General features: G+C 47.6%; 1 protein-coding gene across 4 annotated transcripts in view; it reads left to right on the top strand.

The window, feature by feature from the left end:
• Positions 1-16,260, top strand: part of LOC147012910 (coagulation factor VII-like) — a 32,241-nt gene that overhangs the window by 3,333 nt on the left and 12,648 nt on the right. For all 4 annotated transcript variants that reach the window (XM_085854251.1, XM_085854252.1, XM_085854253.1 and 1 more), the window contains exon 3: positions 4,975-4,999. In XM_085854251.1, the coding sequence (XP_085710377.1) occupies positions 4,975-4,999 (25 nt within the window). The remainder of the gene's footprint in view (positions 1-4,974; positions 5,000-16,260) is intronic.

The raw sequence follows: 16,260 nt of genomic DNA, 5'->3' as shown, positions 1-16,260 counted from the left end.
TTGGAGTGACGTAAACACTCTCTAACTCTGATCCTGGACACGATACCATGCTCAACAAGTATCCTGGCCTTATCAGCGATGGTGTTGGCACTTTTACAGGGCCCAAAGTGAGGATTCACGTTTCTGCAGATGCTAAGCCATTGTTCCATAAGGCTCGACCTGTGCCCTACTTGATGCGATCAATGATTGAATGCTAGCTTGACCACCCGCAGAGTGAGAGAATCATCTCACCAGTTGAGTACCCCGACTGGGCAGCACCTATCGTTCCAATACTCAAAGCAGATGGAACAGTGCGCATTTGTGGGGACTACAAAATGACGATCAACCGCTATTCAAAGCTGGATGGTTACCCTTTGCCCAAAGCAGAGGATCTGTTCACCTCTGCTTCACCACTCTCATGGGTGGCCAGACATTCACTCAGCTTGACTTGTCCAATGCATTTGCTCAAATGGAACTGGATAATGATTCCAAGCCCTATACATGCATCACCACTCATCAAGGACTCTACAATTACAACAGATGCCCATTTGGCATACACTCTGCTGCACCAATCTTCCAACGCAAGATGGAGACATGATCGAAAACGGTCCCAAAGACAGTCGTATTCCAGGACAACATACTAGTGGCTGGCAAGTCACAACATAAACACCTCGAGAACATAAACAAAGTCCTCAATCGGCTGTCACAAGCTGGGTTACACCTACAGCGTGAGAAGTGTACCTGTATAGCACGTGAAGTTGAATACCTGGGTCATCAAATCTCCTGTCAAGGCATTTTGTACTCTCCGAACACAGTTGAAGCAATTGCAAATGCACCAATGCCATAAAACATTTCAAAATTTCGTGCATTCCTGGGAAGGTTGACCTACTTCGGTAATTTCCTGCCTGAACTAAGCATAATTGTCGAGCCTCTGCATCTTCTCCTCAGGAAAGGCATTGTCTGGAAATGGGAAGCTGCCCAAACAAGAGCGTTCAAGGCCACTAAACCATGCTGTTCTCCTCGCCATTACGACCCATCCAAGGAACTTATTCTCGGTTGTGATAGCTCTTCATATGGCATTGGGTGTGCATTGTTGCAAACAAATGGAACCGGTAATCTCCAGCCTGTTACGTATGCATCACGAACCCCATCTGACACTGAACGTCGTTCTGCTCAAGTAGAACTAGAGGCGTTAGCGTGTGTCTGGGGCACCTTGAAGATGCACCAATATGTCTTTGTAATCTATATTACCATGGAGACGAATCACAAACCTTTGTGACGTCTCCTGGGAGAAACCAGAGCCATTCTGCCCACATCATCAGGTCGTGTACAACGTTGGACGTTGACCCTTGCCGGTTATGAATATTCATTGGTTTACCGCCCGGGGAAGGAAATGTACTGTGCTGACGCGCTCAGTCGCTTGCCGCTTCCCGCAACCATCCCAGAACCTCCACAATCTGGAGATATTATTCATCTCATGGCTCACGTCATTCATGATAAGGCACCCGTAACCGCTAAGCAGATTGCTTGTGCAACCAATAGCAATCCAGACTTGTCACAAATTAAACGCTGTGTTATGTCAGGTAATTGGGCATCACGACCGGAAGGGGCGAAACCATACCTCATCCAGAAGGATTGGTTCTCAATTGATGCAGACTGCCTGCTTTTGGGTAGCAGAGTGATAATTCCGCCTAAACTCCACGGGAAAATTATCAGGGAACTCCACAATGCTCATCCAGGTATAGTCACCATCAAGACTATTCTCCAAGCCCATGTTTGGTGGCCTCATTTGGACAGTGACATTGAGTGCAGTGCATGCCATTGTTACACTTGTCAAGCCCATGCCAAGACAACGCCACAGTCTCTTTTGGCCATGTGGTCGTGGCCATCAAAACCATGGTCCAGACTACACATCGACCATGCTGGTCCATTATAAGGGAAGCTTTTCCTCATCGGAGTTGATGCCCACTCCAAATGGATTGAAGCTTTCGTGGTGCCATCCTCATCCTCTATTGTAACAATTGAAGCTCTACGTACCGTGTTTGTGCAACATGGTATTCCAAACTCCGTTATATCAGATAATCGATCGTCATTTATGAGTTCAGAGTTTCAGAACTTTTGTAAAATGAATGGCATTAAGCACTACACATCTGCGCCCTACAAACCTGCCAGCAATGGTCAAGCTGAATGTGCTGTTCAGATCATCAAGAATGGTCTTAGCCACGTCAAGGAAGGCTCCTTTCAATCTTGTCTTGCTTGTGGTTGTTCAACTACCACATCAGACCACATCAAACCACCAGTCGCTCACCTGCCAAGCTTCTGATGGGTCGTGAATTAACAGCACGGTTATCATTAGTGCACCCAGATGTAACCGTCGAGGTCGTGAATAACAAGTATCAACAGAAACGTATTGTTACGTTTGAGGGGGGGGGTATGCATTCTAAGGGTAATTAGGATATTTAATTAGGTATGCCATGCTGTTCGAGTTTACCAGGATCTCGATGTAATAAGTAGTAATTCAGTGGTGATAAGTTGTCTAGTAAATGTTCATTTCTTCAAGGGGGAAATGATAAATGTCACTTAATTAGATAGGGACACGGGATAGGGTAAGTGTGTCTGTGTAAACCCCTTTTGGTATTCTCTGGAGACTGGCCGTGACGTCACAGGACAGTTCAGCGGATGGCTCCGCCCCGTGATCACGATTGGCGGAAGGCGACGGCAGTGGGCCAATAAACGACTCGATTGGAGGTGACGAGGACAGGAGGATAAAAAGGTTCTGTTCGGGGTCGAAAAAAAAGAAGAAGAAGAAGAAGAAGAAGAAGAAGAAGAAGAAGATTACAACCAGAACACTCGTGTTTTTTTGGTGTGGAACCTGTGCTGGCAGAGAGCGTCCTGGTTGCTGTGCTCTCGATCGTGCTCTTGATCGTGCCTGGGAGCCTTGCCGAGCCTCGTGCCTCGCTTTGGTTGGCTCTAGGGTTCTGCTGACTCTGATACGGGGTCGGGCGGCGGGTGGACCTGCCTCCCTCTCCTGCTCGCGGCTTAGCGCCAGAACTGGTTCCCTGGCGGCTGTGGGCGAACTTGGGCCAGGACCAGGAGGTCGACAGAACCACGGTTTCTCCTGCCCCCCCCCCCCTTGGCGAGAGCAAGGCCGGCTCGTCCGGCGCCGATCCAGGGACAGTTGCGTCCACACCACGGTCCAGCCTGACCACCAGAGATAGCTACGTTGTGTGTGTGTGTGTGTGTGTGTGTGTGTGTGTGTGTGTGTGTGTGTGTGTGTGTGTGTGTGTGTGTGTGTGTGTGTGTGTGTGTGTGTGTGTGTGTGTGTGTGTGTGTGTGTGTGTGTGTGCTTGGCGCCTTAGAGGGATTGAGAACTGTATATTCATTGGAATTGTCTGTGTTTTTCCCCACGCCCGATCCCACACCATCCCGTCGAATCGCCCCGGATCCCTCTTCTTGCCGAGTCTTGTTATTTCTGGTAAAAATTTAAAAAAGAATAAACATCATCAACTCAGTGAAAAGTGACTCGTGCCACCTTCCTCGTCCCGTTTGCGGTAGGGCGATTAAAACCGCCATGTTTGGGTTATATAAAAATAAATCGCCTCCATCGTTTCGGCTCATTCTACGTTGGCGGGACTGTTCAAGTCCCGTGGACGTCACAGTATTCATGACCGTAATGTCTTCACATTACGTATTCACAGTAATGTCTGTTAACCGCAACTTGCAGATCAATGATCCCACATACGTGTTGAACTCTGGATGTGGAACCAAGTGGTTATCTGGCATCATTATCGATAGCATTGGTGAAATGATGCTTCTTGTGAAGTTGTGTGATGGTAGATGCACGCTAAACATGTTGATCAACTGAGGTTACGTCATGGGGAGCCAAAGATTGAATCGGCTCGAGTGCCTTTATCACCCACTCCTGTATTAACACCACCTGTGTTTGAACCTGAGGTGTTTCCTCATGAAAGCTTTTCACCCATCAATGTACCTGAACTCCTTCTCGACCCTGTACCCCTTATTGAGAAGCCAACAGCAGTTGCAAGCAAGGACAGCCCTCCACTAGCCATTAGAAGATCAACTCGTGTCTGTAAGACTCCTGGGCATCTTGATTTGTGAGAAAAAGGGGGGGGGGGGGAAGATGAGATGTATCAGTACTTTATGATATTGCATGCATACATGGGTGCACTGGGGCATGTTTAAGCAGTCATGTGACCCACCCATTTTTCGATGCTGTGCTTTGTTGTGATGTGCTGTGTTGTGTTGTGCCCATGTCTAGATTAAACCTGTTGTTCCCACTTCAGAGCCTTCATCCCTGTCTATTGAGTACATTACAAAAACGTCAACTGTTCAGCCTAGTGGAGGTGTGCGCTCCACTGTCTACAAAGTGCCTTTCTAGTTTGCGATTGAAAAGCATGAAAATCGTTCTTACGATGTATGTTGGTGGCCCAATAAATGTGAAGACCTTAAAATGTAATCAAGAGGTTGTGGGTTAAAAGCTGGGTGAAGATGCACTGGACTGGAATCCATAGGTTGTGGGCTCAAAATTGGATGAAAAGAGCAGAAATTAAGGCTTTGGATGCTCAGCATAAGGAAAGTGAGCTCAGCTCAGAATGACTACCCTGTTATCAGATTGTCAGTTATTAAAAAAAAAACGAGTTGGCTCACTTATGACCTTTAGACAGCGGAGTAATCTGCCTATCGCACCTGGTGTGGCAACACACCAGATGCTCGCACAAACTATGGTTGGCCCTCATGCCCTCAGGACTAGAAATGGACACCAAAATGCAATATGTGAAAAAGACTGTTACCCACAATCCTCCTAATTTGATAAAGCAGAAAAAAATTAAAGAGGAGGGGGGGAGGGGACATGACAGGCAGGTCACATGATAAATATTTACCTTGTTCATAAATTTTTCCTCCGTTTGCAATTTTCAGTCCAGAACATGTTCATTTTGTCCATGCACACTAACTTGTACCTCTTTGCGTTTTCAGAATGAATTCTGGATTTTACATACAAGTGAGTTTATTGCACAACTCGATAATCAAGTAAATAGCCATTTTAATGAGTAATTTCCACACAAATGAAAAACAAATCATTTTGTTTATGTTTTGGCTTAAATTTTTAAAACTTGGATTTTTTTTTTGTGTACCTTGTTGAGGCTCGTATGAGAGCTAACACACAACACATAGGGGGGGGGGCACGAGACAGGAGGGGCGGGAGAAGGAAGGACAAAACAGTGGGGGAACAGAGACATAAGGAGATCTGTGGAAGGGAGAGGGATGGGACGGGGAACATGGGGAATAGAAGATGGACATTACAGGGACTTTCAGGAAGGAAAGCAGGAAATTTGAAGGAAGTGGGCTTGGGTGGATTATCGGGGGTAGAAAAGATTTCGGATTTTGATGGGGGATGATAAGAGGTGGTGGTGAACAGCTGTTTTGAAGGCCTGGAGGGAAGAATGGGAATGAATAGAGTGAGGGAGTTTATTCCAAAGGTGGGGAAAAAGAGGAATGAAAGAGTGAAGGTGAGCAGTGATTCGTGATTTTGGTAGTTTTACCAGAAGGGGGGTTTTGGCGGACCTTGAGCGCCAAAATTTAATGTCTGAAGCGATGTTGGATTCCATAACCTTGCTGATTGGCAGAAGGCTGATTGGTCTGAAGTTGCAGGGATCTGTTTTTGCAGCTTGTTTATGCAGGGCAGTAATGTTTGCTGATTTCCAAGCAGATGGCAGTTGACCTTGAGCAAATGACAGGGTGAATAGAACAGAGAAAGAGGGTGAGCAAGAGCGGCAGAGCAGGTTTTTAGGAAACGTGGGCTGATGCCGTCTGGACTGGTTGCAGAAACTGAGTCAAGGTTTGATAGAAAATTATCCACCTTGTAACTCCATATTGTTGTTGGTTGTTATCTCCATATGTGGGTTTCAGAATGTGGAATGGAGTCCTCCCAGGTCTTGAAGTATACACTTCCATGTCAGTAAGGGCTGTCACAAATCATGGACCAAGGTGTGAAGTTTTGTTCTGAAAGTTTTGTTCCACGGGCTCTTTTGAGGATCGTCACTGATCCCCGGACAGATTCCAGCTGTAGTTCGTTTGTGGTAATATTCTCAGAGATGGATTTTAAGATTTCTGTAAGGTTCTTCTTTATTATTCCCATTGCTCCAATGATGACTGGTACAATTTTGGATCTCTTCAACTTCCAGGACCTTTCACTTAATTTTTGAGATCTTGGTATTTCCTCATTTCCTTGATTTCTGCATTATTTCAGCCAAAATATCTGGGGACTGAAACCTCAGTGCATGTGTGTGTGTTTGTGTGTGCTCCAGAGGAGCAGGTTTTTAGGGCACGTGGGCTGATGCCATTTGGACCGGTTGCAGAATCTGAGTCGACGTTTGACAGCAATCTCTCCACCTTGTCAGGAGAAAAGGACACAGAGTCCAGGGACAGTTGGGTATGACTGGGTTAGGTGGGTAGAGAAAACGATGGGTTTTGGACACAAGATTTAGCTGCAAACACCGAGTTTAGGCATTCAGCCTTTTAACGTGTGGATCAGCAGTGCAGCCATTTGAGGTAAGGGATAGGAGGGGATGGAGGGGGAACAAACACCAGAAACAGATCTGATTAGATGCCACCAGGATTTTGAAGAGGGAGAGAGGTTAGAAAGTTTGTACTTGAGCTTAGAAAGATGGTGTTTTATGGCTCTCCTGAGGGTATATACACACTTGTTCCGAGCTTTATGGAAGGAACTGAGATCACCCTCAGTTGGGTTTGCTTTCCATGAGGCAAAGGCAAGTTGTTTCAGGACAACTGCCTCGCCACAAGCTTCATTGAACCAAGGGCAGGAGGAAGGCTCGGACAACTGAAGAAGAGAGGGGATAAATCTGTGCATAAGGGAGAGCAAGTTTCTTTGAGAGCAAGAATTCCCAGGATGAGTTGATGTTGTAGAAAGTAGAGATAGGAGACCAGTCTATAAGTTTGAGGGCTGCTTGGAGACCCTGCCAGTCGGCTTGAGTGAAATGCCAGACTCGACGGCGCTGAGTCGGTTCTCTGATAATAGCCAGAGAGATGTCCACTTTGACAAGGACGTGGTCAGAAGAACCGATTGGAGCAAAGGAAGAGCAGCAGATATTGTCAGGGAAATTTGTCAAAATTAGATCCAGAAGAGATGGAGTACCATTGGTTGAGATCCGGGTTGGGAAGTTGACCAATTGAGTCAGTCCTAATGAGTCGCAGAAAGCTTTTGCTGAAGTGCCATGACAGGTGAGAGAGGTACCCACACCTAGCCAACTGGCATGATGACAATTGAAGTCACCACATATGAGCAAGAGAGAGTTTGGATGAGGAGATAGAAGTTGGTCCATGTTTTCGGATAGTGAGGTGTAGATGGAGTCATCACCGTTTGGTGGATGGTACAGTACACAAATAAACATGAGGTGAGAGTGGAGAGGAATCCATAGCCAGAGGTATGCCTGGTGTGTGGGGGAGTGAGGGCAGTGCATGGAGAGTGAGGAATGGAGTCTTTGATGAAGAGAGCAACTCCTCCACCAGGACGAGGCTCATGTCTGTTATACCGGAGGAGGGAGTAACCAGGGAGAGATACTTGGGAGTAACCAGGGAGAGATACGCGCGAGAGAGAGAGAGTCAGACACGTCTTGGGGGAGGAAAGTTTTTGTTAGGCAGATTGTGTCTGGTTTGTCAGTGGCAACCTGTATGGACAGATCTGTAAGGCTTGAGCGAAGGCCCTGGATATTTGAGGTCCACACTGTTAATGAAGAGGGAGGGGAGGAGGCTTTGGGTGTAGGGGGTGGGAGGGGAGGGGGAGGGTCAGACAAGGGATGAGGGGGGGAGGTAAGGACGGTTGTTGAAAGAGTGTGGGGGAGTGCAGAATAGCTAGGGGAGGGGCCGGATGAGGAGAAAGGGCTCTGTGGTGCTGGGGGAGAGGGTGCACAAGAGAGGGGCAGAAGGCGGTTGAGGATTTGAGGAGGTGGAGTGAAGAGATGGAGGTGAGAGGGCAGGGGAAGGAGGCAGCTTTGTGGATGAGAGGGGGGCAACTTTGAGATGGGTGAGTGAGGGGGGTAAATGGTGGGAGAAGGGTGAGTGGGGAGAGTTGAGGGAGAAAGGTGAGGGGGGAGTTTTGTGAGAGGTGAGAGGGAGGCTTGGAGGGAGAAGAGTGTGATAGTTGCTTTGAGAGTGAGGGGTGAGAAGGGTGAGTTGGCACTGAAATTGGAAAAAAAGAATGGTTGATGGAAAGTGAACATTCATAGCAAACTGGGGATTTTTAAAGTTTTTGGTCAGAGATGCGATTAAACACATTTCTTGAGGGATGCAATAAAGGCGAATTCAGAGAATGGAGAGAAGAAACGCTGTAACAGTTTGATTTTTTGGGTAAGGTATGAAGGAAAGGTCGAATTGAGAGCAGTCTGTTGAAATAGTGGAAGAGTAGTGCATTTTGATACAGTAAAGATAACCACACGTGTGAACGAGGAAGATGAAGCATTATAAGAGATCGGTTTTATTATTATTATTATTATTATTATTATTATTATTATTGTTTGAGAGAGCTTTCATCAGATTAGGTCATGGAAGTGTTGTGGAAAAATCATGAGGTGAGTGGAGAAATTGATCGGTAAACGCAGGGGGTCTAAACAGATCACGTGGTTATGAAAGAAACAATTGGTTCTGGGAGGTGGTTAGTCAAAAGTGAAATTATTTATTTTAAATAAGGATTGCGTAACATTCGGAAAAGGGAAGGTTGAAGTAAAATCGTGGAAGTGTGTCGTGAATTTAGACGGTAAACGCAGTGTGAAGCTGCTGGGTCAATGAAAAGTACCAGGAAGAGTAGAGAGAGACACGTGGTTGCACGTGGTGTAGAGATCGAAAGGATACAAGGAAGATTATTATTTTTTGATGGACTTTTGAAGAACAGGTAAGATTCGGGAATGAAAGGTTGTCGGAAGAAATCGTGAAGGTAACGGCGAGAAAGTCAGCTCAGTAGAATAGAGATGGTGTGCTGACAGGAGGAATAAGAAGAGGATGAAGAAGAAGAAGGATCGAGACTCTTGAGTGTGCAAGGAGAAAGGTTTTTTTTTGGGGGGGGGGGATTTAAGACAAGAAATAGAGTGTTTAGTTGGGAGGGATGGGGGATGTTGGGAAAGTGGGGAAGATAGAAATTGAAGGGAATGGGGAGAAAATACAAATAAACACAATCGTACACCGAGAGGAAGGATGGGTAGGCCTGAAGCATTCGGAAAGACAAGGTCGACGAAAAAGCACGATTTTTGAAACAAACCCGAACAAGGAACACAGTAACATGAAGGTGACAAACTAAACAGTTAAAACGGGACAGGTAACGACCATAAACTTAACTTTGAGATCATCAGTATAGAGCCCTGAAGGAGACCTCCCGACACTCCAAACCCAGAACTGGAAGTGCTTTTATGATGATATATATGTATGTATGTATGTATGTATGTATATATATATGTATATATATATATATATATATATATATATATATATATATATATATATATATATATATATATTGTTACGGATCCAGGGTGGCGGGATTCTCACCCGACTCTTGGCATCACCCTCACCACCGCCGTCTCCGGGGTTTATAACGCCGGCCGGCTTGGCACAGGCCTCGGGTCAACAGTCTTCAATCGCGATACCAACGTAATCCTTGTACCTTACCAGTTGGGGAAATAGAACCCCGGTTACAGACTAGAAATCGAAGTGTCAACATCACCATCATACCAAAGAAGAAAAAACAAAAAAAGAACCAGGGAGTCTGGAACACTGACGCTAACCATTCCCTCGACGTGTTTTGACTTACGAGTAACTTACAAGTACCTTTTGTCAACGTGTGCCAACGATCGCATATCATGCGTACAACTTATTCCCATCGCATGCGGAACGTGTGAGGCATACGGCAAGTATGTCGTAAAATTTTTAACACGTTTAAAATTTCAAGACGTACTCCACTAAGGCCTAGGTCACATTTGCCACGGCGGCCGTGGGGTCTCCAAAATCTGCGGCCACTAGCAATTATACGGCAGCCGCAGTATTTCCACAGTCACACAATGTCGCAGTCACATATGTTTTTATTTTTCGGGTAGCCGCACGGTGTATTTAGAAATCGTGGAGACTGAAAACGTGGGGGTGCCGTACGGTCTTTGATTTGATGTCGCACGGTGACCTTAGGGCGTCGCTGTGGCGGCCATAGAATTTTCAAGGCAGACGCAAGCGACCGCAGGAGGACCGCAGGGGGCCCCAAGGCGAACGTGCGGCCAGACGGATGGTAACGAGTGGGTATATATACCAGTTCTTTATTTTACTGAAATAAAAATATAACAGTATATATAACTGAATATACTATAATATACCGTGGTGCCCCCAGAATCCGAACGTCCCATTGTTTGAACAAATTGGAATCCGAACAATTTTTGAGAAAATTTTGCCCTAAAAACCTAATAAATTAAAAAAAAAAAAACCGAACACAATGTAGCGTTCATGTTTGTTCACGTGTCTCCCCCACCTGTTCGAGCTGCATCTTCGTGCTTTGTTCATTCAGTTCATCGGTGGAAGTACTGATGAAAGCATCTCTCAGTACTGATGAAAGCATCTCTCGTGTGTCGATCGATACTTTAGGCCTCAGTCACATTTGCTCTACAGCGAGGATATGGCGGCCATACGCCCTCTGAATTGACAAAAACGTGCGGCGGCCGCAGAGAAACTGTGGTGGCCTCAGGATGGCCCTACGCCATATGGCTATATTTTACAGGCCGTAAGGTCGCCGTGGAATTATAACTTTTTTCATTTCTACGTTCGCCGTCGAAATTCGACAAGCCGAAACAAAAGAACTGGTTAAAAAATAATAATAATAAGAAGAAGAATAATAATAATATACCTATTCGTTACCGTCCGTCTGGCCGCACGTTCGGCTTAGGGTCCCCCTGCGGGCACCTTGCATCTGCCTTGAAAATTCTATGGCCGCTGCAGGAACGACCTAAGGTCACCGTGCGACATCAAATCAAAGACCGTACGGCAAACCCACGTTTTCGGTCTCCACAATTTATAAATACGCCGTGCAGCTCCCCGAAAAATAAAAACATATGTGACTGCTACATAGTGTGACCGTGGAAATACTGCGGCCGCTTTATAATTGCGAGTGCCCGTACATTTTGTAGACCCTCCGGCCGCCAGCCAAATGTGACTTTAGCCTTACCTCGTGTTTTCACCTTCATTTGTGATGTTTGTTTTTTTAATCATTTTGTGTTTTAATTAATAACAAAAAAAGCAATCCGATCACGTGGTGTGACGGACTGTCGGGCAATGATTGAATTTCACAGCAAAACCAGTTGTAATTTGGAAGATCCATGATTACGTCAGCCCGATGTGTTTGATGAAAGTGATTGTGGTTCTGCAGGCATCATGTTTGATGAACTGCCCTGGGAGCAGTGCTCTCGGAGAGTGCGCGAGCGATCGGAACCCAGGCCGGAGATCGAGCCTGTGTGGACCTTTGGATGTGGTGATTGTACCAGTTTACATACAATACACCGCCACCGAAGGTCATTTACTCATCTTATTTTACCTTAAACATGGGTAATTTCAGTTTAAAGTGTCCTGAAAGTGGGTTTTCTTTGGGTCCACGAACGGATTAATTCACTCCATTATTTCTTATTGGGAAAATATTTTTGGAATCCGAACTTTTTGCAATCCGAGCAGCCTCCTGGAACTAATTAAATTGGGATTCTGGGGGCACCACTGTGTATAGGCAAACACCTATACTCCGATCTCTAGCGGTAGCGCACGGTGGACGCACGGTCGACACAGACTGCCATGGAGGCCGTACGTTGGTGCATGGCGGGCGTAGGGGAACCGTGCGTCGACCCTGCGTTGCCCGCAGGTAGTCACACAGACCGCAAGACCACCATACGGCGACCGTGGAAATAGTGCGGCCGCCGTAATTTTTTGGGGGGTTGGGAAAATTCATTTTTCATTGAGAAGAGCTTACGGCAGCCGCACGAACGCATGCCCACCGTACGCCCTACGTACAGTCGACGTGGAACACATCTACGTCATAGCTTGGCTTGTCAAATTGCTACGGCGAACGTATAAATGAAAAAAAGTTACAACTCCGTGCTATAATTCCACGGCACCCCTACAACCTGTAAAATATGGCCAAATGGGGTAGGGCCTCCCTGAGGCCTCCTCAGTTTCTCTGCGGCCACCGCACGTTTCTATCAATTCAGAAGGCTTACGGCCGCCGTATCCTCGCCGTCGAGCAAATGTGACCGAGCCCTTACTACGACGTATGATTGCGTACTTTACCGTTCTATTCCCGTATAACAAACTTACCCATGCCGCATTTGACGTGCGCCAGCGTTTTAGACGCATTTTTCAGAGGTCGGCATACGCTGGCAAGATCGCCAAGGTGTGACTGTAATGTTGACACTTCCATTTCTCTGGCGGTTATGATTTGAATCGTTGAGCGGCAGCCTTTTAATAGGCTACGCCACGTGATCGTCGGCGATACGTGCAGCGCGCTATGCATAAGTTAGAGTATCATTGGGCATAGGTTGTGAACGCCGACAACAGGCTAAGCATTTGTTGGTATAAGTTATCTAAAAGACAACGAAACGTTCTGTGTCTGTTACTAATATGTTATGCATACGACCAACTCGTTATGAATACGTCCGAATCTTTAAAAACATCAAAAGTTCAGCGTAAGCCAGCGTTTTACATACATTTAGATACGTTTCCATTGCTGGCTAAAACGTCAAGGAGTGACCGGGCCTTTAACTAGGGAACGACGGACTAGATGTTTCGAGGGGGTCCCTACTGAGATATGCCTTATACAACACGTGCAGACAAGACAGACAGACAGCATGCATGCAGACAGAGTACATGGTGAAGTTTCATGGACGAGGACATTGTCAAAAGCACGAATGTCGCTCGCAACAAGCGGATGTCCACGGATTCGAGCCCCCAGCTCGAACACGCCGCGTGGCAAAATGGAGGCGTCGTACTCTTTCACCCTTCGCACCGCACACGGTCTGCGCGCACTCTGACTCCGCGTAAGGTCGACGGCACGAGACCGCCAGATCAACGATGGGCCTCAGCCGATTTCTCCCAAGGTCCAGCACACAAATCCAGGCCTGGCCTGTTCACCAGACAAGGCCCAAATCGAGACGCCGGGCTCCGGCAAGCGGATCGGCAAACGTGTCGAGCCATTGGTGTGAGCAGGGACCGTCAGAGGCTCCGTCGTCTCCCCTCTTGCCTTCCCGCCTCGAAGCCCGACTTCCCAACTCCGTCCTCTCAGTTTCTTTCTCCGTCGAATCACCTTTTCCACGCTCGCCTCTCAAAGCCGGCTGCCGTCTCTCTCACGGCAGAATCACCTCCTCATAAGAGTCGATCGCCGATTCGACGTGCAGGCCGCCTCTCCCACTGGCCCAAAACGGCAGACTCGACGTGCAGGCAGGTTCAGCGTCTCTCCCGGCAGATCCAACACTGTGCCTCCTTCGTTCGCTCGCTTCGAAAACACCCCGAGCATGCCTCGAAAACCCGACTGTTTCCACACACTGAACCTTTTTACGAAGCCTTCGTTTCTCTCTCGTTCGCTCCTTCCACACACGAACACGCCTCTAAACCGACTGCAGTTTTGTACTTCTGCCAAACTGAACCTTTTCATGAGGTCTTCGTTCGCTCGCTCCGAGCCACTGGCTCCTCCCCCTTTACGAAGCCGACAAACTCCTCCCCTTCGCTTCACTTCCTCTTTTTGGCCACATCCTCTTTGCCGACTGGGCGGGGCCTATCGTCCGGAGAGGGGAGGAAGAAGAGGCAGCCGTCGGCACCCCAACACTACGAACAATAACATGCATCCTACACCTCCCGACACACATGTAACGTCCATTTTACCACACAACCGAGCTAAGCATGCATTTAATGGGGGATCTGAGCTAATCCTATATTTAGTAGTCCAATAAGGGCCATTTCCGTAACACTATATATGTATTTTCTATATATATATATATATATATATATATATATATATATATATATATATATATATATATATATATATATATATATATATATATATATATATATATATATATATATATATATATATATATTGTTGTGGTTGACGAAATTCGCAAACCACCATTCAGGTCCCGAAGGTGAGATATCTCTGTGAGTATATGTGTAGTTAGTTAGCCACGTTCCCCGTCACCTGCATTGTTTGAGCCAGAGACTGCATGCGAGCAGCCTGGCTCCCTGCTAACTGCTTTCTTTTTGCAGAGTTCATTGATCCTGGGCCATGGTTTAGTGTAAAATTTGTAAGTTAAGGTAAGATGTACTGTAAATATGAGTGCGCCCCCGGCATGTCTGTCTTAGCGCCGGCAATTTTATTTAAGTCGTCCGTGTGAGTGAGTTTGTTTAGGTCGTTACTCAGCCCTCAGCTTATTTATTTTGGGGACATGAATACCATGAATGTCGCACTCAGGGATCCGTAGGTAAAATGTACTAGGGGAGAACTACACATGATGGCACACGAAAATTTGACGACTCGGGACGAGTCTGTAAAAAGGGGAGGGGGTAGTGTTGTGGTTGACGAAATTCGCAAACCACCATTCAGGTCCCGAAGGTGAGATATCTCTGTGAGTATATGTGTAGTTAGCCCCAAACCCGTTGTTTCGAGGGAATAAATGTCATTCATTCGGGCTGCGACCCTTCAAGATAGCCGTTTTTCTGTTCTATCTTTATTTTGAGCCAACCACGTCTCAACCGCCATCACACAACAACCACCAACCGCAACTCCGCTTCACAACAACAACAACAACGCCAACAGCCACGACCTTTACCGTCACATCTCGCTCTCGCAACCATCGCATCACCGCCATTCCCGCGCCGCTTGTGGGCACCGATGCTGGACTTGTACAGGGCGTGCACCGAGCAGCGGGTGCAAAAAGCGGCCTTTCCGAGAAATCGGATCAAGAATGATTCACGCCCACTTCTGTTCCGTCCTATCAGCGAGCGTGGGGCGATTTGGCCCCGCCTCCAGGCGCGTCGGAGTATAATCGATATATGCAGATTCGAGGATCAGGAATGATTCACGCCCACTTTTCCTCTGTCCAATGGGCGAGCGTGGCTCCGCCCCCGAGCCGATCCTGATCCAAAAATCTGCATATGGTTTCTCCTGTCGCACTATAAAGCGCCGAGCGCGGGGCGAATCGGGGAAAGAGTTGGAGAGTTGTGGCGGCGGCAAAATCAGTCGAGAGAGTGTCGGGGTCCGGAGAGTCTGGAGAAGCCAAGGAGCTTTGTGGAGGTCTGCGCTCGTGTCAGAGTCGGGGAGCTGCGGAGAGGGGAGGCCGGGAACGCGGTCGAGGTCGCAGTGGCGTCGCTCGTCGCGGGACCCAAGCCAGCCAGATATCCTCTTTCCCCCGAGCATCAACAACCCCCCCCCTGTTTCCCCCCGCGCTGAGATAGTGTGAGAAGGGGGCCCCGTTCCCACCCCATTCCAGGCAGTGCCAGCGAGGCCCGCGGAGTCGGGGCGCCGCCGCCATTTTGCGGCTCATCACCAGACGGGTAGGCTCGACACGTTCTCGGCCCCAGGCCCGTCTGCCCCCTTGTATTTGAGGGTGGCCCCTTTTTTTCTTTTGCTTTGGAGTATATGTGTTGTCAGCGCCATCTGTGAAGTAAAACTGTGTAAGTGTTGCCGTGTGCTCGCGTAGTCGGTAGTAGATCTGCATTATGTTTCTTTTGTTGCAAGTGCTTTTGGTGCGTAATTGTGGTAATTGTATATGTGTGCTTTCCGTTTGCCGCGGAATAAATGTGCTTTATGTTGAACTGTTTCTCCCGTTTCGCTTCGTCTTTTCTCTAATTGAATCTCCATCTTACTTCACGTAAAGGGTTGGTCGTGGGCTAAATACGCCCGATAATTAATCGGAACCGTCGAGGTTGACGATAACACCGATCGGTTATCCCGATAGTACGGAACGGGTCGCTTAAAGTGGCCAGTGTCCGAAGTCGACCTGCGGCGAGGTGCGATCGCCTGGTCTACCCTCCGTGTGGGTACTTAGGTAGGTCGAATTTGGCGAACAACCCTATCCCACGCGGGGGGCCGATTGGCACGATCGTGGTGAGGCCGAAAGGCCCACCCGTGACTAGTTCCCGGCGTTAGTCCGAGAGGGTCACGACGGGATTGTCCGTCCGGTGGGCGACGTGCCGCGATTCGAGTTACGTGGCCGCCCGCACGCCGGCGGGCGCGAATCC

This window comes from Eptatretus burgeri, chromosome 14 (assembly GCF_056783735.1).
Source record: "Eptatretus burgeri isolate ZD-2024b chromosome 14, Ebu_testis_v1, whole genome shotgun sequence".
NCBI classification, from domain to species: Eukaryota; Metazoa; Chordata; class Myxini; order Myxiniformes; family Myxinidae; genus Eptatretus; species Eptatretus burgeri.
The sequence above is the reverse complement of the archived record's forward strand: the minus strand, read 5'-3'. Positions and strand labels throughout refer to the sequence as shown.